General features: G+C 41.4%; 1 protein-coding gene across 1 annotated transcript in view; it reads right to left on the reverse strand.

Annotated features, from left to right (window-relative positions):
* The window catches only part of LOC122559510 (A disintegrin and metalloproteinase with thrombospondin motifs 20-like), a 373826-nt gene that overhangs the window by 170607 nt on the left and 184777 nt on the right, over nt 1-18442 (reverse strand). The window contains exons 12-15 of the mRNA XM_043709081.1: nt 5839-5984; nt 4067-4248; nt 3847-3983; nt 2679-2796 (exon numbers count right to left, since the gene is read on the reverse strand). Of these exons, the coding sequence (XP_043565016.1) occupies nt 2679-2796; nt 3847-3983; nt 4067-4248; nt 5839-5984 (583 nt within the window). The remainder of the gene's footprint in view (nt 1-2678; nt 2797-3846; nt 3984-4066; nt 4249-5838; nt 5985-18442) is intronic.

Raw genomic sequence — 18442 nt, forward strand, 5'->3', positions numbered from 1 at the left:
CCATTTAAAAGTCTTTTGGATCTATCCCTGACCCCACTATCTGTGCCCACCCTCCAGCAGACAGAACTGGTTGGGATACTGAAGTGAGAGTCTTTTTTGGGATTCTAGAACTCTAGATTCTAGCATTACCAGATTGATAAGGTTGGTGATCATAACCTAACTGTTCATCTCTCACCTCTCCCACCTATACAAACAAACAGAAATAACTGCAGATACCATAAATCAGAAACAAAAACAGAAATTGCTGGAAAAACTCCGCAGGTCCTGCAGCATCTGGGGAGAAAAATCAGAGTTAATATTTTGGGTCAAGTGACCTTTCCTGTCACCAGTTCTGAGGAAGGGTCATTCAACCTGAAATGTTAACTCTGATTTCTCTCCACCGGTGCTGCTAGACCTGCGGAGCTTTTCCAGCAATTTCTGTTCTTGTCTCCTACCTGTATGTTAACTCTCAGTAGACATCAAAGATGAGATTTGGGCTTGAATGTGTATCATGATGTGGAGATGCCAGTGTTGGACTGGGATGTCCAAAGTTAAAAATCACACAACACTAGGTTATAGTCCAACAGGTTTATTTGGAAACACCAGCTTTCGGAGCAACGCTCCTTCATCAGGTGGTTCAGTACCTCCTTCATCACAACCACCTGATGAAGGAGCAGCGCTCCGAAAGCTAGTGCTTCCAATTAAACCTGGTGGACTATAACCTGGTGTTGTGTGATTTTTAACTTTGAATGTGTACGACTAGGATCAAATTGCACTCCATCACAGAGCTGCCTGCAATCCTCATTAATGAATGTCCACCTTTGGTCCAGTAACAAAGTTCCATTGTTCCAGCCACGTGCTGACATATTGCCCAGGTCCAGTAATATAAAATCATTCTTCCAGGCACACACTAACTAGCAGGCTGATCATGATGCATGTGGAGGTAAGTGGAATGTAGAGGGTTATCTCAGTCCACCACCTCCTGCAGGCAACTTTGACAATCCTACATTAACAAAGCACTGAACATCTGCTTGTGTCAGATTTGAAGAACAAAATCATTGCAGCTGCCTATCTCATATTTGAAACATGGGTAATGACAGCAATCCCTTTGTGACAGCAGATAGACACATAGAGAATTGGGAACAGGGTAAAGAGACAGTGTTTACAGAATTCCTACAGCTTTGACACATTGGATCAAAGTAGCCAGTTGCCATTGCATTATTAATCAGATGCATTGTTCAAATACATTTCCTGCATATTACAAGCTTTCAATGGGTTGTTTATCTTTTTCACACTTGATTTCAGCATCAGTAGCTTTACTTACTTTCATGTAATCAGCTGAGAATATTCCCTAAGTGCTCACTTTGTTCTTAAATCTCTCCACTCTGGTCTCTTTTAAACCTGTCTCTTTGTTCATGCTTTTGGTCGCTAATACCAATATCACTTTAGGTGCTCCAGTGCACTCATGTGGAGGGCACTGGGACATTTTACTATGTGCTAAGTAAACAAATTGCTGGCTGTCTTACACAAAGTATTTCAAAGTCATAAAATCAATTCTCATGAATTACAAGCATTGGAAAATATTATTAAAGGAAACCAGCTGGACTAGATTAGCCCTCTGCAGACAGGAACGCCTCCAGTCAGTTAAGCTTATTGTCTATGCAGAAGCCAATGCAAAAGAACTTTGCTTTCCATTACAAAAAAAGCAAGTATTTGAAATTCACTCGAAAAGTCTTGGGCTGGTTGTTGCAGGTGTAATGGCAGTGAAAATGCCAGTGCTCACCGAGGTTGCACAGTAATATTACAGTAACTTCTAGCGCGCGCGCGCACACACGCACGAAAATGAAAATAGAGAGGTTGCTGTCATTGACATCCAAGCAACACACGATCATTGAATTGTGAACTTCAACCTTCGACACTATTTTTATTAAGACTGTTGAAAATGTTAAGCCTTAATGGGGTGCAACTGCGATTTATTGGCATTGTAAGTCATATCACTGCTAAACAGATTTTTTTCTTAAAAATGTGGAACATCATTCCCTTAAATATTTTAAATTCTGTAATCATTAAAATAAATATTTTTTTCTCCAGCTTGTGATCAGTTTCTATACTAATTCACTACGTATACATGTACAAATAGTTATTTAGCTTTCATACAATGCCAAAAAATGTGAATCACAATCTCAGCTGTCTATTATCTGCGTTCTGATCTGTGAAAACGTTTTAATATGTTTGGCTGGCCAGCTTTCCAGGTGTATTCACTGTTGCTGGCACCACAGATTAAATGTCACATTTGAATAAAGAAAATTAACACGCGGACAGATTTTTGTTTTTGAATTCAGCAGCAAAGTCACTGACCTCAAAGTCCAATGTCATAAAAGCATATTAATGATAAATTAATTTTCACTATTCAACAAAGGAAGACCTCCTTCCTTACAATAATCATCATTAATTCTCAGATGCACAAACGTTCACTAAAGTATCTGATCCTTGATCAGTAGATTTTTACAATCAGTAACTGAAGTTTCGCAATTATCACCTGGATCTTAACTGTTCTTATGTTCAGAAACGTAAAGCTAGAATCCAAGATGTAAAATGCAAAATTGGTGCTTTAAGAATAAAAATGGGGTCACCAGTGAAGAAAAGCTCTTGTCTGCATCATATTGCTATTCCCAATCCATCCATCAAACACAGCTTACCATATTGTGCATTATTAAAAGTGCCAGCCAGAGTCCGACATGAGGAATTATCTCCACCACACACTCCACATTTATCCCTCCTTGCTTTGGAATTCAGTACATGATCACATCCAGCTTGCTGCAAAAGAGCAAATTAGGGATTAAACGTAGAACAATAGCTATCATAGAATGTGTAATTCCCCAAACCATGATGAATGCACCATTACCGGTTTCTATAAACTGTCACACAAATAAATTAATTAGGAGAGTAGGTAAAGCCATCAATAAACATAAACTTGTCCTAGTTAAGAATGCAGACAAATTTGGCCTGGTGCTGGCTTCACTAGTGAAGATAGATACTCAGCATTTGGCAAACCACAGCTGGGCCACACAATAAGGTATCTAACAAAGTATTATTAACTTAAACCAAACACCAACAGCGGAAATCAATATATTGCACTTATTGCTCATCCGAGTTGCCCTTGAGAAGGTGGTAGTGCTGCAGTCGCTGTGCTGTAAGTACATCCATGGTGCTCTTTGAAAGGGAGTTCCAAGTTCCAGATTTTGACCCAGCGACAGTGAAGGAATAATGGTAGAGGATGGTGTGTGAATTGGAGGGGAATTTGTTGGTGTTCCCATGCATTTGCTGCCAAGGCTGAGGACAGAGGGAGGGGCATTATGGCCCAATAGTTGGGACTGACAATGCCATGGGATTGGGGCAGGGCCATGGGGTCCATGATTTCTAATTTGGTCCTGCCTGCTGGCCTTCAAGGTTGTAGAGATTGGGATGTTTGTAAATTGCTACTGTAAGAGCTTGGTGGGTTACTGGTGTTTATCTTATCAGTAATAAAAACCACAACCAACCACTCTGCATCAGTAAGCAGAGAAATGAATATTTAAGGTGGTGGTTTGGATGATGATCAAGTGGGCTGCTTTGTCTGGATGGTGCCGAATAGTGATAGAGCTGCACTCATTCAGTTTGACCAGGCTCAGTTGTCATTGACACACTTCTATACCTCAGGGTGTCAAGCCAAATCTGCAAGCTTCCCAACCTCTCAGAATCAACTCTCATATGCTTCCCACTTTTCCGTAGTGTTTGCACAGCTTCACCTCAGCTCTCACCCAGCTCCATAGCTGGAGAAGAGGTTAAATGCATTAGGTTTGTAATAAGATGTAATTCTCAACTTACCCTGCACAGGCCTTGCACACAGACATCATTTGTATCAGGCCCGCAAGGAGTACCATCAGTGGCACGGTCTTTGAGTTGATAATATGCTGTAGTTCCAGCCACACGGCAGAAAAGTTTGCACCGATCCTTCATCAGAACTGAAACAACAGGGTACGCGTATTTGCAATGAGTTCAAATATCACAGATTTTTGCAGCGTTGCAAACACACTGGAATACTTACTGCCACTGTACTTTGGAAGCCAGCGCACGTTTGGCGGCAAGCCATTGATGTTAAAATGCTTCCCATCAAACTCTGAGCATTGCTCTTCCCTGAAGTCCTTCCTTCCCTTCGGACAAGGCTCTGTGTTACAGGATCGGAATTTCATTCTGCGACCCACACAATACTTCCCACCATTTCTGGGTCTGTTTGGGACAAAAGCCAACAGCTTATGACAGAAGGAAATACATGATTCGGATGACTTGGATAGTAGGCAAAATCTCAATCTCGTGTCAATAAAAATTACCGCCTTACATGTCAGGTGCTGGAATGTCAAAGGGGTAACACCAAGAACTTGTTTTCCATTAAGCAAAAAACTTAAATGTATTATTTTCTCAGTCGAAATTTATGAGGTGCACAAGATCATTAATCTGAATTTATCCACTTTATTAAACAATATACAGACTGCCAAATTAACTTTCTTCAATCACCATGAGAAAATGCTGGAAAATCTCAGCAGGTCTGGCAGCATCTGTGGCCTTATGGTTTCAGATTCCAGCAACCACAGTAATTTGTTTTTAACTTTCTTCAATAATTTGCTGTCCAGTTATAGGGAATTACACGCAAGTCTCAATATCAGCTGATAATCTGACAGAATAACTTCTCCACTGAAGACACAAAATGCAGCCATCTACCAGTAGCTGTCCCATTGGGTGCAGTCAACCACTGGCATGGCATGATCCTCATTAGAGATGCACACCAGCATTCTTTGATCCGCAAATTCTACTGACTCACTAAGTGGACTGGTCATGCTAAAGTATCCATAGTGTCCAGGGATGTGCAAACTGGATGGATTAGCAATGGGAAATGCAGGGTCACAGGGATAGAGTCTGGGTCAGATGCTGTTTGGAGGGTCGCTGCGGACTAGTTGGGCCTAATAGCTTGTTTCCACACTATGGGAATTGTACGATTCTATGAAAAGTCTTCCACTGCTTTGAAACTGAAGTGCAAAAATGCAGGACAAAGTCCATACTGAGAAGATAAAGATCTGAAGAGTTCGTATTAGATCTGAAACATCAACTCTTTTTCCCTTATCACAGATGCTGCCAAACCTGTTGAGTTTCTGTTTTTATTTCAAATCTCTTTCATGTGCAGTATTACCACACTGAAAAATGTTGAATCATAATGTGAATTTAAAAACAAATTTTAAATTTCACTGCAAAGCATCAAAATGTTGCTAACATTCAACATTTCTGGTAAAGAAATTACTGTGAACCTTTAAGATCAAATCAATGTTTGAACAACATGAACAATAAACCAATTAGAACAGTAAAGAGAGCACTGCAAACACAGAGCAATACAGTTTGTGATTGTCTACCTAAGAGCAGCAAATTGGTCAAACTGCCCTCACGATGTGTAGAACAAGAGATATTGCCTTTAGATATTCCTGTCTCTTTGCATGACTGAACTTTATTTACTTTTATGTGATGGCGATTGAACAAAGGACAAATAATACTTCGCTATGGAATAGCCTGTCAACTCTGAGATTTGTTTGAGAGGCCCACAGTTAAAGAGCACACAATTTCCTTCCTTTAATGGAGTGCAATAAAGGTCTTGTCAACAGCCTTGTTTTAGGAGCTCAGTTTAAGAATGTCTTTGGGAAGATTGGAATGGTTTCCAAGGTACATGAAAATCAAATAGATACGGCTGCAGAATGTGAATCCACTGGCACCCATCACCCACCTCAAGAAACCATTTTAAATTGTCCGGTGCACCACAGTTCAGAAGAAACTTACTCTGGCTTGTTGCAGTCTCTTACTGCACTCCTTATCCCTCCACCACATGTTCGTGAACATGCTCCGTATGATCCCCAGGGTCCCCACTCTCCATCCACCGGCCTCGCTGCCATCTCTTTGTTCACGCAGATTCCATGCCGGCAGTGCTGCATAACAAGGAACAAAAGCTGTGTTTTAACATTACATAGTGGCTGAGAAAATGCGGCCCTTCATAGAATATAGCTGAGGGAAACCTTAAAGAGGATCAACCCAGCCATTACCACAGTGGGGTAGACCCACTAGCCGTGGGAATCAAACCGCTGATCTGTGGCACCTATCATAGACTGTGTATAGGCTCGATCTTGATTATAACTTGACAATTGAAACTCCTGAAACACATTTAGGCCATTGAATATGTAGCCAACCTTTAAGATCTTTGAACATCAATGCTTGTCAAGGACAAATATGAAGAGCATATCCTCTTGAACGAGGTATCAGAGGGCTTCTGCCTAAGAAAGTCATGGAATCAATTCTATTTTCCCTTTATCCAGACTTCTGGATTGCTCTCAAAGAATTCTGTCTGACACAACATAAGACAGTCTGCAGTCTGAGGTCCAGGTCACTGAAACAGACAGTTCCAGGCAGGAGTCCAGGAAGGTCTACTCCTGCTCCTATTTCTTGCCTTCTTGTGTGTGCTGTCACCAGTCTGTAGACAGCCTTATCAACATCACGCAGAATCAACACTGGGGAAAAGTACCTGTACCAGCTGGTTTAACTGTCTCAATAAACAGTTGTGCTCAAGAATGAAGATTGTTAATATATCTTAAGAGATATCCCATGTGATAAGTTTTGACTTGCATTCCTTTCTAGCAAGCTTCACAGATATGTGGCTCATTTATGTGCCTGTGTTTTGCAAGTTATCTGATGCTCAGGTGATAGACTCTTTCAGCCGTAATACTTGTTTTGTCATTTGAAAGTTCAGGCTTCACTGTTACTGTAGCTTCTCACCACAAAAACGGTAACAGGAAATAAACAAATTCAGGTCTCTGCCCTACAAAAACATTTGGAGGGCATGGGAAATCTGAACAGCACAGTGCCAGCACTGAATTCTTTTTTAAAAATCTGTGCAATGGAAGGTGAACCGCAGCAAGGAAGTCATCAAAGATCATGTCACAGAGTTACACGAGGCCTTAAACTGGTGCAATACTTACCACGTGGAGACATCAAGCTTTCTACTGCCGTGTGCTCTCAAGAATTAAAAGAAGGAATGAAAAATAATAATTTTACACTTCAGCTCACTGCAGTCAAATTCTGTTGGACAACACTTCTGTGAAGGGGCTTGGGATGGTTCAAGATTTTAAATGCTTAATCTCAATGCAGTTGCAGTTATTCCATGACCTCCAATGCATTGTACATGAGGGTGGAAGGACAAAGTGACGTACTCACAAAACCACACAAACAGAGATTCTCAACGTCCACCATAAATTCAGGACAGGCACCATTTGCAGACCCAGATCTATATCTGAATGAAACAGGGGGAGTTGTGATGACACTGTCACTTGAAAAGGGCACTTTGTCCTGTTTTGTTTTGAAGAGAGGTTGTAAGGCAGAGACACCAAACTGGCTATTTCAAGACGACATAAGTAAACAATTTGTGAGGCCTTTAGGTTTCTTTATAGAAGTTGGAACAACGGAAGCAGCCTGAATGGGTGTGGCCAGCTCTCACTGATCCGGATTTCTGGGTTTGGTTTCTTCAGTAACATCATAAGCTGTCTGGGGTCTTAAAAGAGTTGGAAGCTTCAAAGAAAGAGTTGGAAGCTTCTTGGCTGCAACATTGTTTGACTTTTCTCTTGAAAACTGCATGTAATCTATGTCTGAATTTGCTGTTTTGCCAGTTGTGTTTATGTGATGTTGCGATACTGGAACAGTTAATTAGTGATAGGTACTGTATCTATTATTCAGTGAAGTCTTCCAATAGTTCAGTTATTCTAAATTCCTCATTCTTTTGTTGGTATTTTAACTATACTGTTGAAATAAATTGAGCTTTGCTTAATGTCAAATAGTTTGACTAATCACATCACACACACTTCACATCTACCTTCAAAATAAGGAAATGTTAGGTCTAGGCTACCTTCTTAAAATATTTTGAGGGGGTCTGGTCTGGTCTGTAACAGAGTGGAGGTGGTATAGAAAATTTCAGCATCCCTACTACTCCCATTTAGAGTTTAGCAGCACTGGTAGCAAGCTAACAGCAAACATGGGATTGTTTTACAGTGCTATGCTAAGTGATCTGAGGTATGAGTTCACAAGAAATTACCATTTCAAAACAATATTACACTAGGCGTGACAAGACACTTGAACACTTACAATCTGGAAAGAAAACCAATTAAGAACAGACTGCTGTGAAAGATATTAAATATTAAACGGTATAACTGAAGAATTACTCAAAAATAAACCAATGGAGTACAAAAATAAACTGATGAAAAAAGTAACAACCAATGCAAAAGATGAAAGAATGGTAAAGGAATAGGTCATTGGGTTTATGCAAAAGGAATTTGAAGTGATTTTGGGAGTGTTAATGTTTTGGAGGAAGGAGCATTGGTATGCTAAAGGGAGTTGCTCGGTCTTATCAATTAAATCTTAACCTCAAGTGTTGTGGCAACGTAAAATGTGTTCCAATATTATTTTGTAATTGAGCAAAAATCTCTGAAAGCCAACCCTTCATTTTGATGCATCAAACATGCAGCTCGCAAAACACTGTGCTCTAAGGAAAGTGAAGGTCATGCATAAAAACATAAAATGTAATCTGTAAACACCGTGGCCATAGAGTCAATCATACAGCACAGAAACAGGCCCTTTGGTCCACCACATCCATGCCAACCAGGTTTCCTAAACTGAACTGGTCCCATTCGCCTGGTTTGGCCAAAACCCTCTAAATATTTCTTATTCATGTCTTTTAATTGCTGTGACTGTACCTGCACCTACCACTTCCTCTGGCAGTTCATTCCATATATGCCCCACCCTCAGTGTGAAAAGTTGCACCTCAGGTCCCTTTGAAATCTTTCTCCTCTCACCTTAAACCTATGCCCTCTAGTTTTGAACTCCCCTACATTAAGGAAAAGAACTTTGCTTTTCACCTTATCTATGGCTCATGATTTCATAAACTTCTGTAAGGTCACCCCTTAACCTCCTATGTCTCTACTTATGTCTGAGATCTTCCATTCCCTATAATATCCTGGTAACTCTTTTCTGCACCCTCTCTAATTTAATAACCCCCTTCCTTTAGCAGGGCGGCCAGAGCTGCACACAGCACTGCAGAAGTGGCCTCGCCAATTATCTGTACAACCGCAACATGGCATCCCAACTGCTATACTCTATGCATTGACCAATGAAGGCAAATGTACCAAATTCCTTATAAGGGTCTGAGGGACATGGGCTATGCCAGAATGAGTGGTAGATACAGGTAACAATATGGAGAGGCCTACTTTGATATCAGGAGCAATGATAAGGTATGGCATGTGTTGCCTGGAAATGTGGTGGAGGCAGGTTCAATTCAGGCATTCAAGAGGACCTTTGATGTTTCTTTTCAATAGCAATGGTGGGCAGGAATTTGGGGGAGAAGGCAGGAGATTGGCACTAATTGAAAAGCAGACACAATGGGGTTGAATGGCCTCATTCTGCATCATAACAACGCTGTGATTCTGTGATTGTTTATGTTTTTCAGACCCGGCATGGTGAGTTTCTCACTGGCCAATTGACAGGGAATAGTGCTTGTTAGACATCTCATTAATGAGTCAGCCTCCCATTTCACCAAACTCTCCAAACAACTCTTTGTATTTATTTCTTCTCCTCCTGTGGTTCCTTGAATAATTAGCAATTATCAGACAAAACGTGGCACCAAGTTGATTTTTTAAAGAAAAACTTAATGGAGAAATAGGAAAGAATTTCAGAGTGAAGCAATTCAAATGTGGGGTATAGAAGAAGCCAAAGTTGGAGGAATACAGATAGCTCAGAGGGCTGAAGAGTTACAGTAAGTTCCAGAGATATGACAGGAGGCTGCCAGTCCAGTTAAATACAAGGATGAAAATTTTAAAAAGGACAGGTTGGTAGAACAGGAGCCACTGTCGGGATAGCACAGGGATATACTGTAAGAGCAGATTCTAATATGAGCAGCAGATCCAAGTTTAGTGAGTAATATGGAATGGCTGAATCTGGAATAATTAAAGGTCTAAATGAGTCCCAACACAGATTAGCCCAGATGGAGCACAGACACAGATGTGCAAGTAGGCAGCTTTGGTGATGAGAGGTTATGTGATCTTGGGGTCCAATGGGATGGTGGGGTTGTAAAAAAAAAACTCCAGAAGATTATGTTGAAGAGACAGGTGATCTCCCTCAGTGACCTGTCAACACTGAGCTCCCAGTGATCAATGGTAATCTCCAGAATGTTGGTAATGGCATGCCATTGAATATCAAGGGGCGATGGTAGATTCTCTCTTGCTGGAGATGGTCATTGCCTGGCACTTGCGGTGCAAATGTTATTTGCCATTTGTCAGCCCAAAGCTGGAGACTGTGCGGGTCTTGCCGCATTTGGACATGGACTGATTCAGTATCTGAGGAGCTGTGAATGGTGCTTAACATTGTGCAATAATCAGCGATATTGCCACTTCTGACCTTATGATGAAGGGAAGGTCATTGATGAAGCAGCTAAAGCCGGGTAGGCTGAGGACACTACCCCGAGGGGCTCCTGCTGAGATACCCTGGAGCTGAGATGACTGACCTCCAACAACCACAGCCATCTTCCCATATGCAAGGTATGACTCCAACCAGTAGAGCATTTTCTCCCTGATTTCAGTGACAGTTTTGCTAGGTCTCCTTGATGCTAGATTTGGTGAAATGCTGCCTTAATGACAGGGGCTGTCACTCTCACCTCATGTCTGAACTGGAGTTCACTTGGCTATGTTTGGACCAAAAGTGTAATGAGGTCAGGTTCCGTGTGACCTTGGCTGAAAGTTAATTAACAGTGTAAATATTTTATAGGGTGAAAAGGAAACTGTGTCTACATTATATTGGGAAGTGGGAACATTTATAGAGTTTTAACATTACTGTACACAACTGCATGTATGGAATGAGCTGTCGGAGGAGGTAATGGAGGCTGATACAATTACAACATTTAAAAGACATCTGGGTAGGTACATGAATGGGAAGGGTTTGGCGGGATATGGGCTAAAAACTGGCAAATGGGAATAGATTAGGTTAGGATATCTGGACAGTTTGGACAAGTTGGACTGAAGGGTCTGTTTCTGTGCTGTGCATCTCTATGACTGTGACTTTAGAATATTTTTCAGTACCGGTGAGCAGTCATAATTTACTTCTTGAGCAGAAGGATGAACATTGTTTGATTAATTTTCCCTTCAGTTTTGTGACAACATGCATGAATAGGTCAGAGACAGGAGCTGCTACCAAATTTTCCTTTTCCTCTGGACTTGCCCAGTGAGGGGCCATTGAACTGGAATATAAGAGCACCTCAAATACACATTACACACAGAACTCTCTACATATCCCAGATACGTGCATATCCCAGTTAAATATCAACAATTCCAAAGACCAAACCAATGGAGAGAGTGACACTATTGAGGTTCTGAGCCCAATATGACTTCTGTTCGGAACAACACTTCAGGCGAACACTAGCTCTGCTCTCTCTCCCCACAGATGCTGCCATGCCTGCTGAATTTTTATTTCACTTTCTGCTTTTATTTCAGATTTTCAGCGACCGCATTTTTTTGTTTTGCCAAAGCATTGGCTGTGGGTCATGAATCGAGGTCATGCTAATGCACTGGAATGCAGAACATCCAAGAGTTTCCATCGCATTGATCAGATCATTGGAGTGTTGTTTTGTTTGACAGTAAGCTCAAAAAAATCTGCTCGTGTGTAGGATGAGAGATAATTTCTGGATGGCAAAGCCACTGGCTAACTTTGAGAATTCTCAAAGCCCAGATTACGCTCAGCTAACAGCAACAAATCATGAAGTGAGTGGGGGAATCCCTTCCTAGCCACTTCTGAAGGTCTCAGTACAGACTTAGGAATCATACCACATTCCAAAATTACTACCCACTGATATCATTGTACATCCTGTATTGTTAAAAATGGTTTCATTGGTTAGGAATGATGCAATACTGAGGAAAGACTCCTCTGGGTCAACAGTATGGGAAGTCATATTTAATGTAGTACTGAAGGGCTTTGTTTATGATAGGCAGACTTTAGGTTCTTCCCTGTGCTGAATCCATATGCAACTCTGAGTTCCACAGTGGCCCAATCACACTACGCATCCACTTCTTAATGGAGGTGAGCATGATATTGCTTTTATACAACAGAACCACCTCTAAACAGCACTGGGTTGTTTGTACTAAAGGATTGTTTTACCACTGGACAAAGGGAAAGAATGTAGAAAATTCCTGAGTTATTAGCTGCAGGTGAACTTGGGCCAAGAGAAACATCTCCCCCAATTGATTAACGCTATGTGAACAATTGGGTCATCTTTAGTTTTTGACACCAATCATTAATTATCTCAGCTAAGAATTCTGTGACCATCTCAAAGCATTCTATGATAATGAATGAGTAGAATTTTCACATTTTAACCATTTCAGCGGATGCAAGAGATTTTGCCAGACCATTTCAACAGTTCAGTTGTGAGCAAGTCCACCTCTCCCCAATCGTTCTATACTCCTGGATTTGGATATTGCTGAAAAGAATTCACATTTTGCCAAAGCTTTTCAACTTGCACTCATGAGGAAATGTGTAAGAAATGCTGAAGCAAAACAACATTTCTGTTGCATGAGAGGAGAGTGCTGATTGGTTGGCAAGTGGTCGCTGACTGTTCGAGGCACTGGTATAGAGAATGTACCAGGAGAAAGTGAGGTCTGCAGATGCTGGAGATCAAAGTTGAAACTTTATTGCTGGAACAGCACAGCAGGTCAGGCAGCATCCAGGGAACAGGAGATTCGACGTTTCGGGCACAGGCCCTTCTCCATAGCCTACTTATAATGACCCAAAAGTGCCCTGGCAGTTAGCTGTAGGAAAGTGTAATTGAGGCTAAATGAATAGTGAAATTGGAAGTGTTGGAAGAGGGTAAGAAAGGCAAAGCTGAGAACAGAAAGCCTAGATTGGAGAGTAGGAGTGACAGAAGAACAAATCAGATAAATTAGTGGGAGAAATTGTGGAATCTAGATGACTTTTAACATGGCGCATTGAGGCCTTTTCGATTCAATTTTATCTTTTCTGGTTCTGAGCAACACTGGCAACTTAATTCTAATTAATGCTAAATGTGAAAATAATGCTCAAGGAAAATGCGACTCACGACCGTACACCACTAAAATCTAATTATAATTTCATTTGGGCAGATATCCAGGGTTTAATAGAAATTACATCAGAAAGTTGGAACACTTGATAATATTATCAGGGACAGCTTATAGCAAAGTCCTGCTTTATTTTTCATATTGATTCTGAATTTGTCTACAATAACAACTGAATATTGGACACTATTCAAAGGGAAATTATGGTTCAGTCTTTCTAAGAGATCAACTGATGGAATAGTTGAAAACTACACGTCTGTCTTAATTCCAAGAATTCAATTATCTACAATCACACAATCAGCATTCAAGACATTGAGTCTGTTCTTGTTGCCAATACTTAAAGTCTAACTTGATGATTGCATTGTTTCTTTGTTCGCCCTATTTGTGTCAGTGGGCAGTTCGGTAATGTGACATGTTTGGTGCTCATGAATAAACCAGCTTTTAATCTTGTAACTTTAGCATCTACCAGCAAGGTGAGACTTGCAAGGATAGTTGTGACATTTTAATCGGTGTATTCTTTTATACCCTAACATGATTTTTATTGCTGCATTCAATATTTTGTCTGCAATGATCAAACAATTAGGAGCTCTTAATCTATATTCTTCTCAGGAAGGAAGGACTAAGCAAATTCTGAGCAAAGGTCACTGGACCCGAAACATTAACTTTGATTTCTCTCCACAGATGCTGCCAGACTTGGTGAACTTTTCCAGCAATTTCTGTTTTTTATTTCCTGATTTGAAGCATCTGCAGTGCTTTCAGCTTTTTTTATTCTATATTCTTCTACATTGTATTTTGATGGATGTTCAACAGACACTCAAGATCAAGTTAATCAATTTAACATTGCATCACCATAATGAAAGTAACAATCCTGTTAAAATTTTATTTTAGATTAGATTCCTACAGTATGGAAACAGGCCCTTCAGCCCAACCAGTCAACACTGACCCTCCAAAGAGTAACACACCCAGACCCATTTCCCTCTGACTAATGCACCTAAAACTACAGGTAATTTAGTATGGCCAATTCACCTAACCTGCACATCTTCATGGGAGGAAACCAGAGCATGCAGAGGAAACCCACGCAGACACAGGGAGAATGTACAAACTCCACACAGACAGTCGCCCAAGGCTGGAATTGAACCTAGGACTCTGGTGCTGTGAGGTAGCAGTGCAAACCACTGAGCCACCATACCAGAATCCTTATCTTCTCCTGCTGAACACTCTCTGCTCATTCCTGAAGAAGGGCCTGTGCCCGAAACGTCGAATCTCCTGTTCCCTGGATGCTGCCTGACCTGCTGTGCTGTTCCAGCAATAAAGTTTCAACTAGAGAATGTACCAGTTAACTGACGATTGACAGTTCACTTCCAAGCTTTGTCTAAGACTGTCAGTCAGGTTTACAATATGGTGTACTTGCATGTACTGGAAGCTACATTTAATAAGAAACAGTGCTCTGATCTTTACACACAGAAAGCTCATACAGACACACTATGCATACTTCAACTCAATAAAATAACTGGCAGTTTTGCTGAAGTTTCTTTCTCATGAAAATGCCTTGATTAATTTGAATTAACCCGTGGTTAAACGTAAACAAAGCTTAGCAGTTAACTATCCATCATCATTAACTGGTGCTTTCGCCATGACAACACCACTACCAATTAGAATCCATTGTGAGCCAATCAGCACTGTCCTCTCATACAGTATAAAGATTGTTAGCTTTTTACTTTGGTATTTATTGTAAATTCTCTTGATGGGTACAAGGCAAAGAGCTCAACAAAAGCAATCTTTGTTCCAGCAACTCCCTGAAGCATTGACAGGATAGTATAAATGTTTTCCACATAAAATATCACAGGCCAAAGCCTATCCTGCAAGACAGCTCTATGCTTAAAATGTCAAATAGAAGATGAGGTAGTTAGTTAGTAGTGATTAACTGGTGCAAATCTCATTTGAAAACTCTAATTTTCAGGAAAGAAGAAAAATCCAAGAGGGATAAGAAAAAGATGTCACAGTTTTGAAACCCTGGAAAAGGATAAATTAATCAAAGAGTCTAACTTGCGCACAGTGAAGATTTGGGGACGAGAAGGAATTTACCAAACACTGTACCTCACGGTTAGCAATGGATAAGAGGGAGAAAAACCAAAGTATCAACAGAACACAGAGTCAAGGAGGTTTCCTCTGGAAAATAAAAGGTAAAATCTCGAGATGTGTCACAAATTATATATTAGACAGCACATTTTTTTCCCTTGAATCATGCTCAGGAATGCAAGATATTTGAAGAGTCTTTCCAGACATATGAGTTGTGACCATGTTTCAGACTGACTACAGAAATATGGAATATTTAAACACAAGGATAAGGATAAGGACTTAACATTTTAGATATGGAGGACCTGCGAGTTTAGGTGAAGGGTAAGCAAGGCCAGATGCAGCATAGGGTACAGACTTTTATTTTCTACTCATTCACAGGATGTGGGCATCGCTAACAGACCAACATTTATTGCCCATCCCTAATTGCCCAGGGGGCTAAGTGTCAACCACATTGTTGAATGGTCTGGAGTCACACAGAGCCAAGATCAGGTTAGAAAGCAATTTCCTTCCCTAAATAGCATTCACGAATGAGATACGTTTCTTTCCCCCGCTGACAATCAACAACGGTTTCATTATCATCAATTCCAGAATTTTACTGAACTCAAATTCAAATTCCACCCGCTACCATGGTGGGATTAGAACCTGGATCACTGGTAATCATCACTCGATTGTTAGTCTAGTGATTATACCACTACATAATCAGAGGGTGGAGGAATGGGTGCTGCCTGAAGAGGATTGTTATGGCTGAATCCTTAGGTGACAATGGCATTGGTTCCCAGAATTCTCCTGCCAGCCCTTTAAGTTTGTTCACTTCTCTTCTGAAGTAGTGCAAAGTGAATCCCAAGTCAACATTGAGATGACACTTCTACATTGTGGCATTGGGCAGAGATCCCAGACACCTGTCCTGGGAAAGAACTGATCCTACAGCAGAAAGACTGGTGTCATCAGAACAACAGTGATCACCATGGTCTGAGGTTCCTCTGGCAGCTAGAAATAAATCTGACCTTATGCCTTTGAAAAAATCCAAAGAAATTCAATTTTCATTGTCCCATGAAGGACATAAGGTCAGCCCAAGACGTAAGGTTCAAGCACAGAATGATCATGAGATCTTTGTAGCATGGATATCCACTGCTGAGATTTAGTGTATGTTAGCTGTAGCTCTGAGTAAAAGGTTTTGCTTGGCGGAGGTCACGGATATAAAGAAGCACATAGAAATAAAAGCCTTGAGGAGGACACCCCTTCCTCCTCACCTTCCATTCCACTCATCTCCGGAAAATATTTCCACCACCTAAAAATAGACCTCACCACCATAAATATATTTCCCTCCCCACCCCTATCTGTGTTCCACAGAAACCATTCCCTCCAAGACTCCCTAAGCCCCATGACCCCCACCAACCAACTTTCCACACCCAGCACCTTCCTTTGCCACCACAGGAGGTGTAAAACCTGCGCTTACACCTCCCCGCCTCACCTTCTTCCAAGGCCCCAAAGGATCTTTTCACATTCGGCAGAGATTTTCCTGCATATCCATCCACCTCATCTACTGCGTCCGTGGTTCTCAATGTGGTCTCCTCTACACTGGGGAGACAGGACGCCAACTCGGGGAGCTTTTCAGAGAAAATCTCTGGGACACATGCACCAAACAACCCACCGCCCTGTGGCCATCCATTTCAACCCCGCCTCCCACTTCCCCAAGGACATGCAAGTCCTGGGCCTCCTTCACCAAATCCAAGCCACCCGACACCTGCAGGAAGAAACCTCATCTTCTACCTTGGGACCCTTCAACTACACGGCATCAACACTGGCTTCACTAGTTTCCACATCTCCCCTCCCCCCCACATCATCCCAGATCCAACCCTTCAACTCGGCACTGCCCTCGACTTATCAATCTTCCTTCCCACCTATCTGCTCCACCCTCCCCACCGATCTATCACAATTACCCCCCCACCTGCATCTACCTATCACTTTCCCAGCTACCTTTCCCCCACTCCCACCCTCCTATTTATCTCTCAGCATCTGCCCTCCCCCTACATTCCTGATGAAGGGTTTATGCCCGAAACGTCGATTCTCTTGCTCCTCCAATGCTGCCTGACCTGCTGTGCTTTTCCAGTGCTACATTGTTTTTGAGTTGAGCCTTGGGGACCAGTTTAGTGGCTGGGAAAGAGGATTAGCCATCACTTACACCAGAAGGGCAACTAAGAGGAACATTATGCCCGAAACGTCGATTCTCCTGTTCCTTGGATGCTGCCTGACCTGCTGCGCTTTTTCAGCAACACATTTTCAGCTAAGAGGAACATTAGTCAGCACAAATATAATATTGGTGAAAATGACCATATTCAGCTGTAGCTGGAGGAAAGGAGCTAATGAAGGTGGGTGTTCAGAATGACGGAGATGCTGATTTGACTGTTAACACTTCTCTTCATATTCAGGGTTAGATGGAGCCATTGTACTCTAAGTGATAGGAGAAGAAGTGGATACACGTGATGAGAGGTGAACAAATTAAACAGTTATCACAGGGCTTTTGGAGTTTTCACCATTCTCTGCATCTATGTAAGCACTATCACAAAAGCAGATGAACTCAAAATGGATTTGAGTAGCAACCTATGATTGCACACTTTAATGCAAAAATTCAAAACTAAAGAATTATCATAATACCAGGCTGACCTTGAAAACAGAATGGGATGGAATCTGTTTTTCAAATGCTTTCGATTCCCTGGGTAACATGGGGCTGAAGGCCTTAATCTGTGCAGTGTGTATAGTTTTCATCAATAATATCATTGAAGAACTCAGTCCACAGTATTGTTGCCCTTAGGATATTGATGTACGTCTGTGTAGCCCCATCACAAATTAATTCCACCCTTCAGCATCTCTGACACCCTGCCTGAGCGGTTTTAATGCGGGTCCTTCACACAGGATCAGTACTCAGCACTATCAAGTCAACATGGGGGTAAATCTTCAGGTACTGAATACTGTGGGAAATGGTGCTTGAATGATAAGGCAAAGAGGAATGATAATATCCTACACAAAAGGTCAATCAGTTAAGAACCAGCCGATTTAGTCACATGTTAACTCATGGCAGGAACTCATGACTCTGAGTAGACGCCATCTTCATTTCAAGAGACAGCAGTTCTAAGTGAGATAGTCTCGACAACTACATCATCCTTCTGAGCCATCTTAATGGAAACATAGATTATAAC

This window comes from Chiloscyllium plagiosum, chromosome 19, assembly GCF_004010195.1.
Source record: "Chiloscyllium plagiosum isolate BGI_BamShark_2017 chromosome 19, ASM401019v2, whole genome shotgun sequence".
NCBI lineage: Eukaryota > Metazoa > Chordata > Chondrichthyes > Orectolobiformes > Hemiscylliidae > Chiloscyllium > Chiloscyllium plagiosum.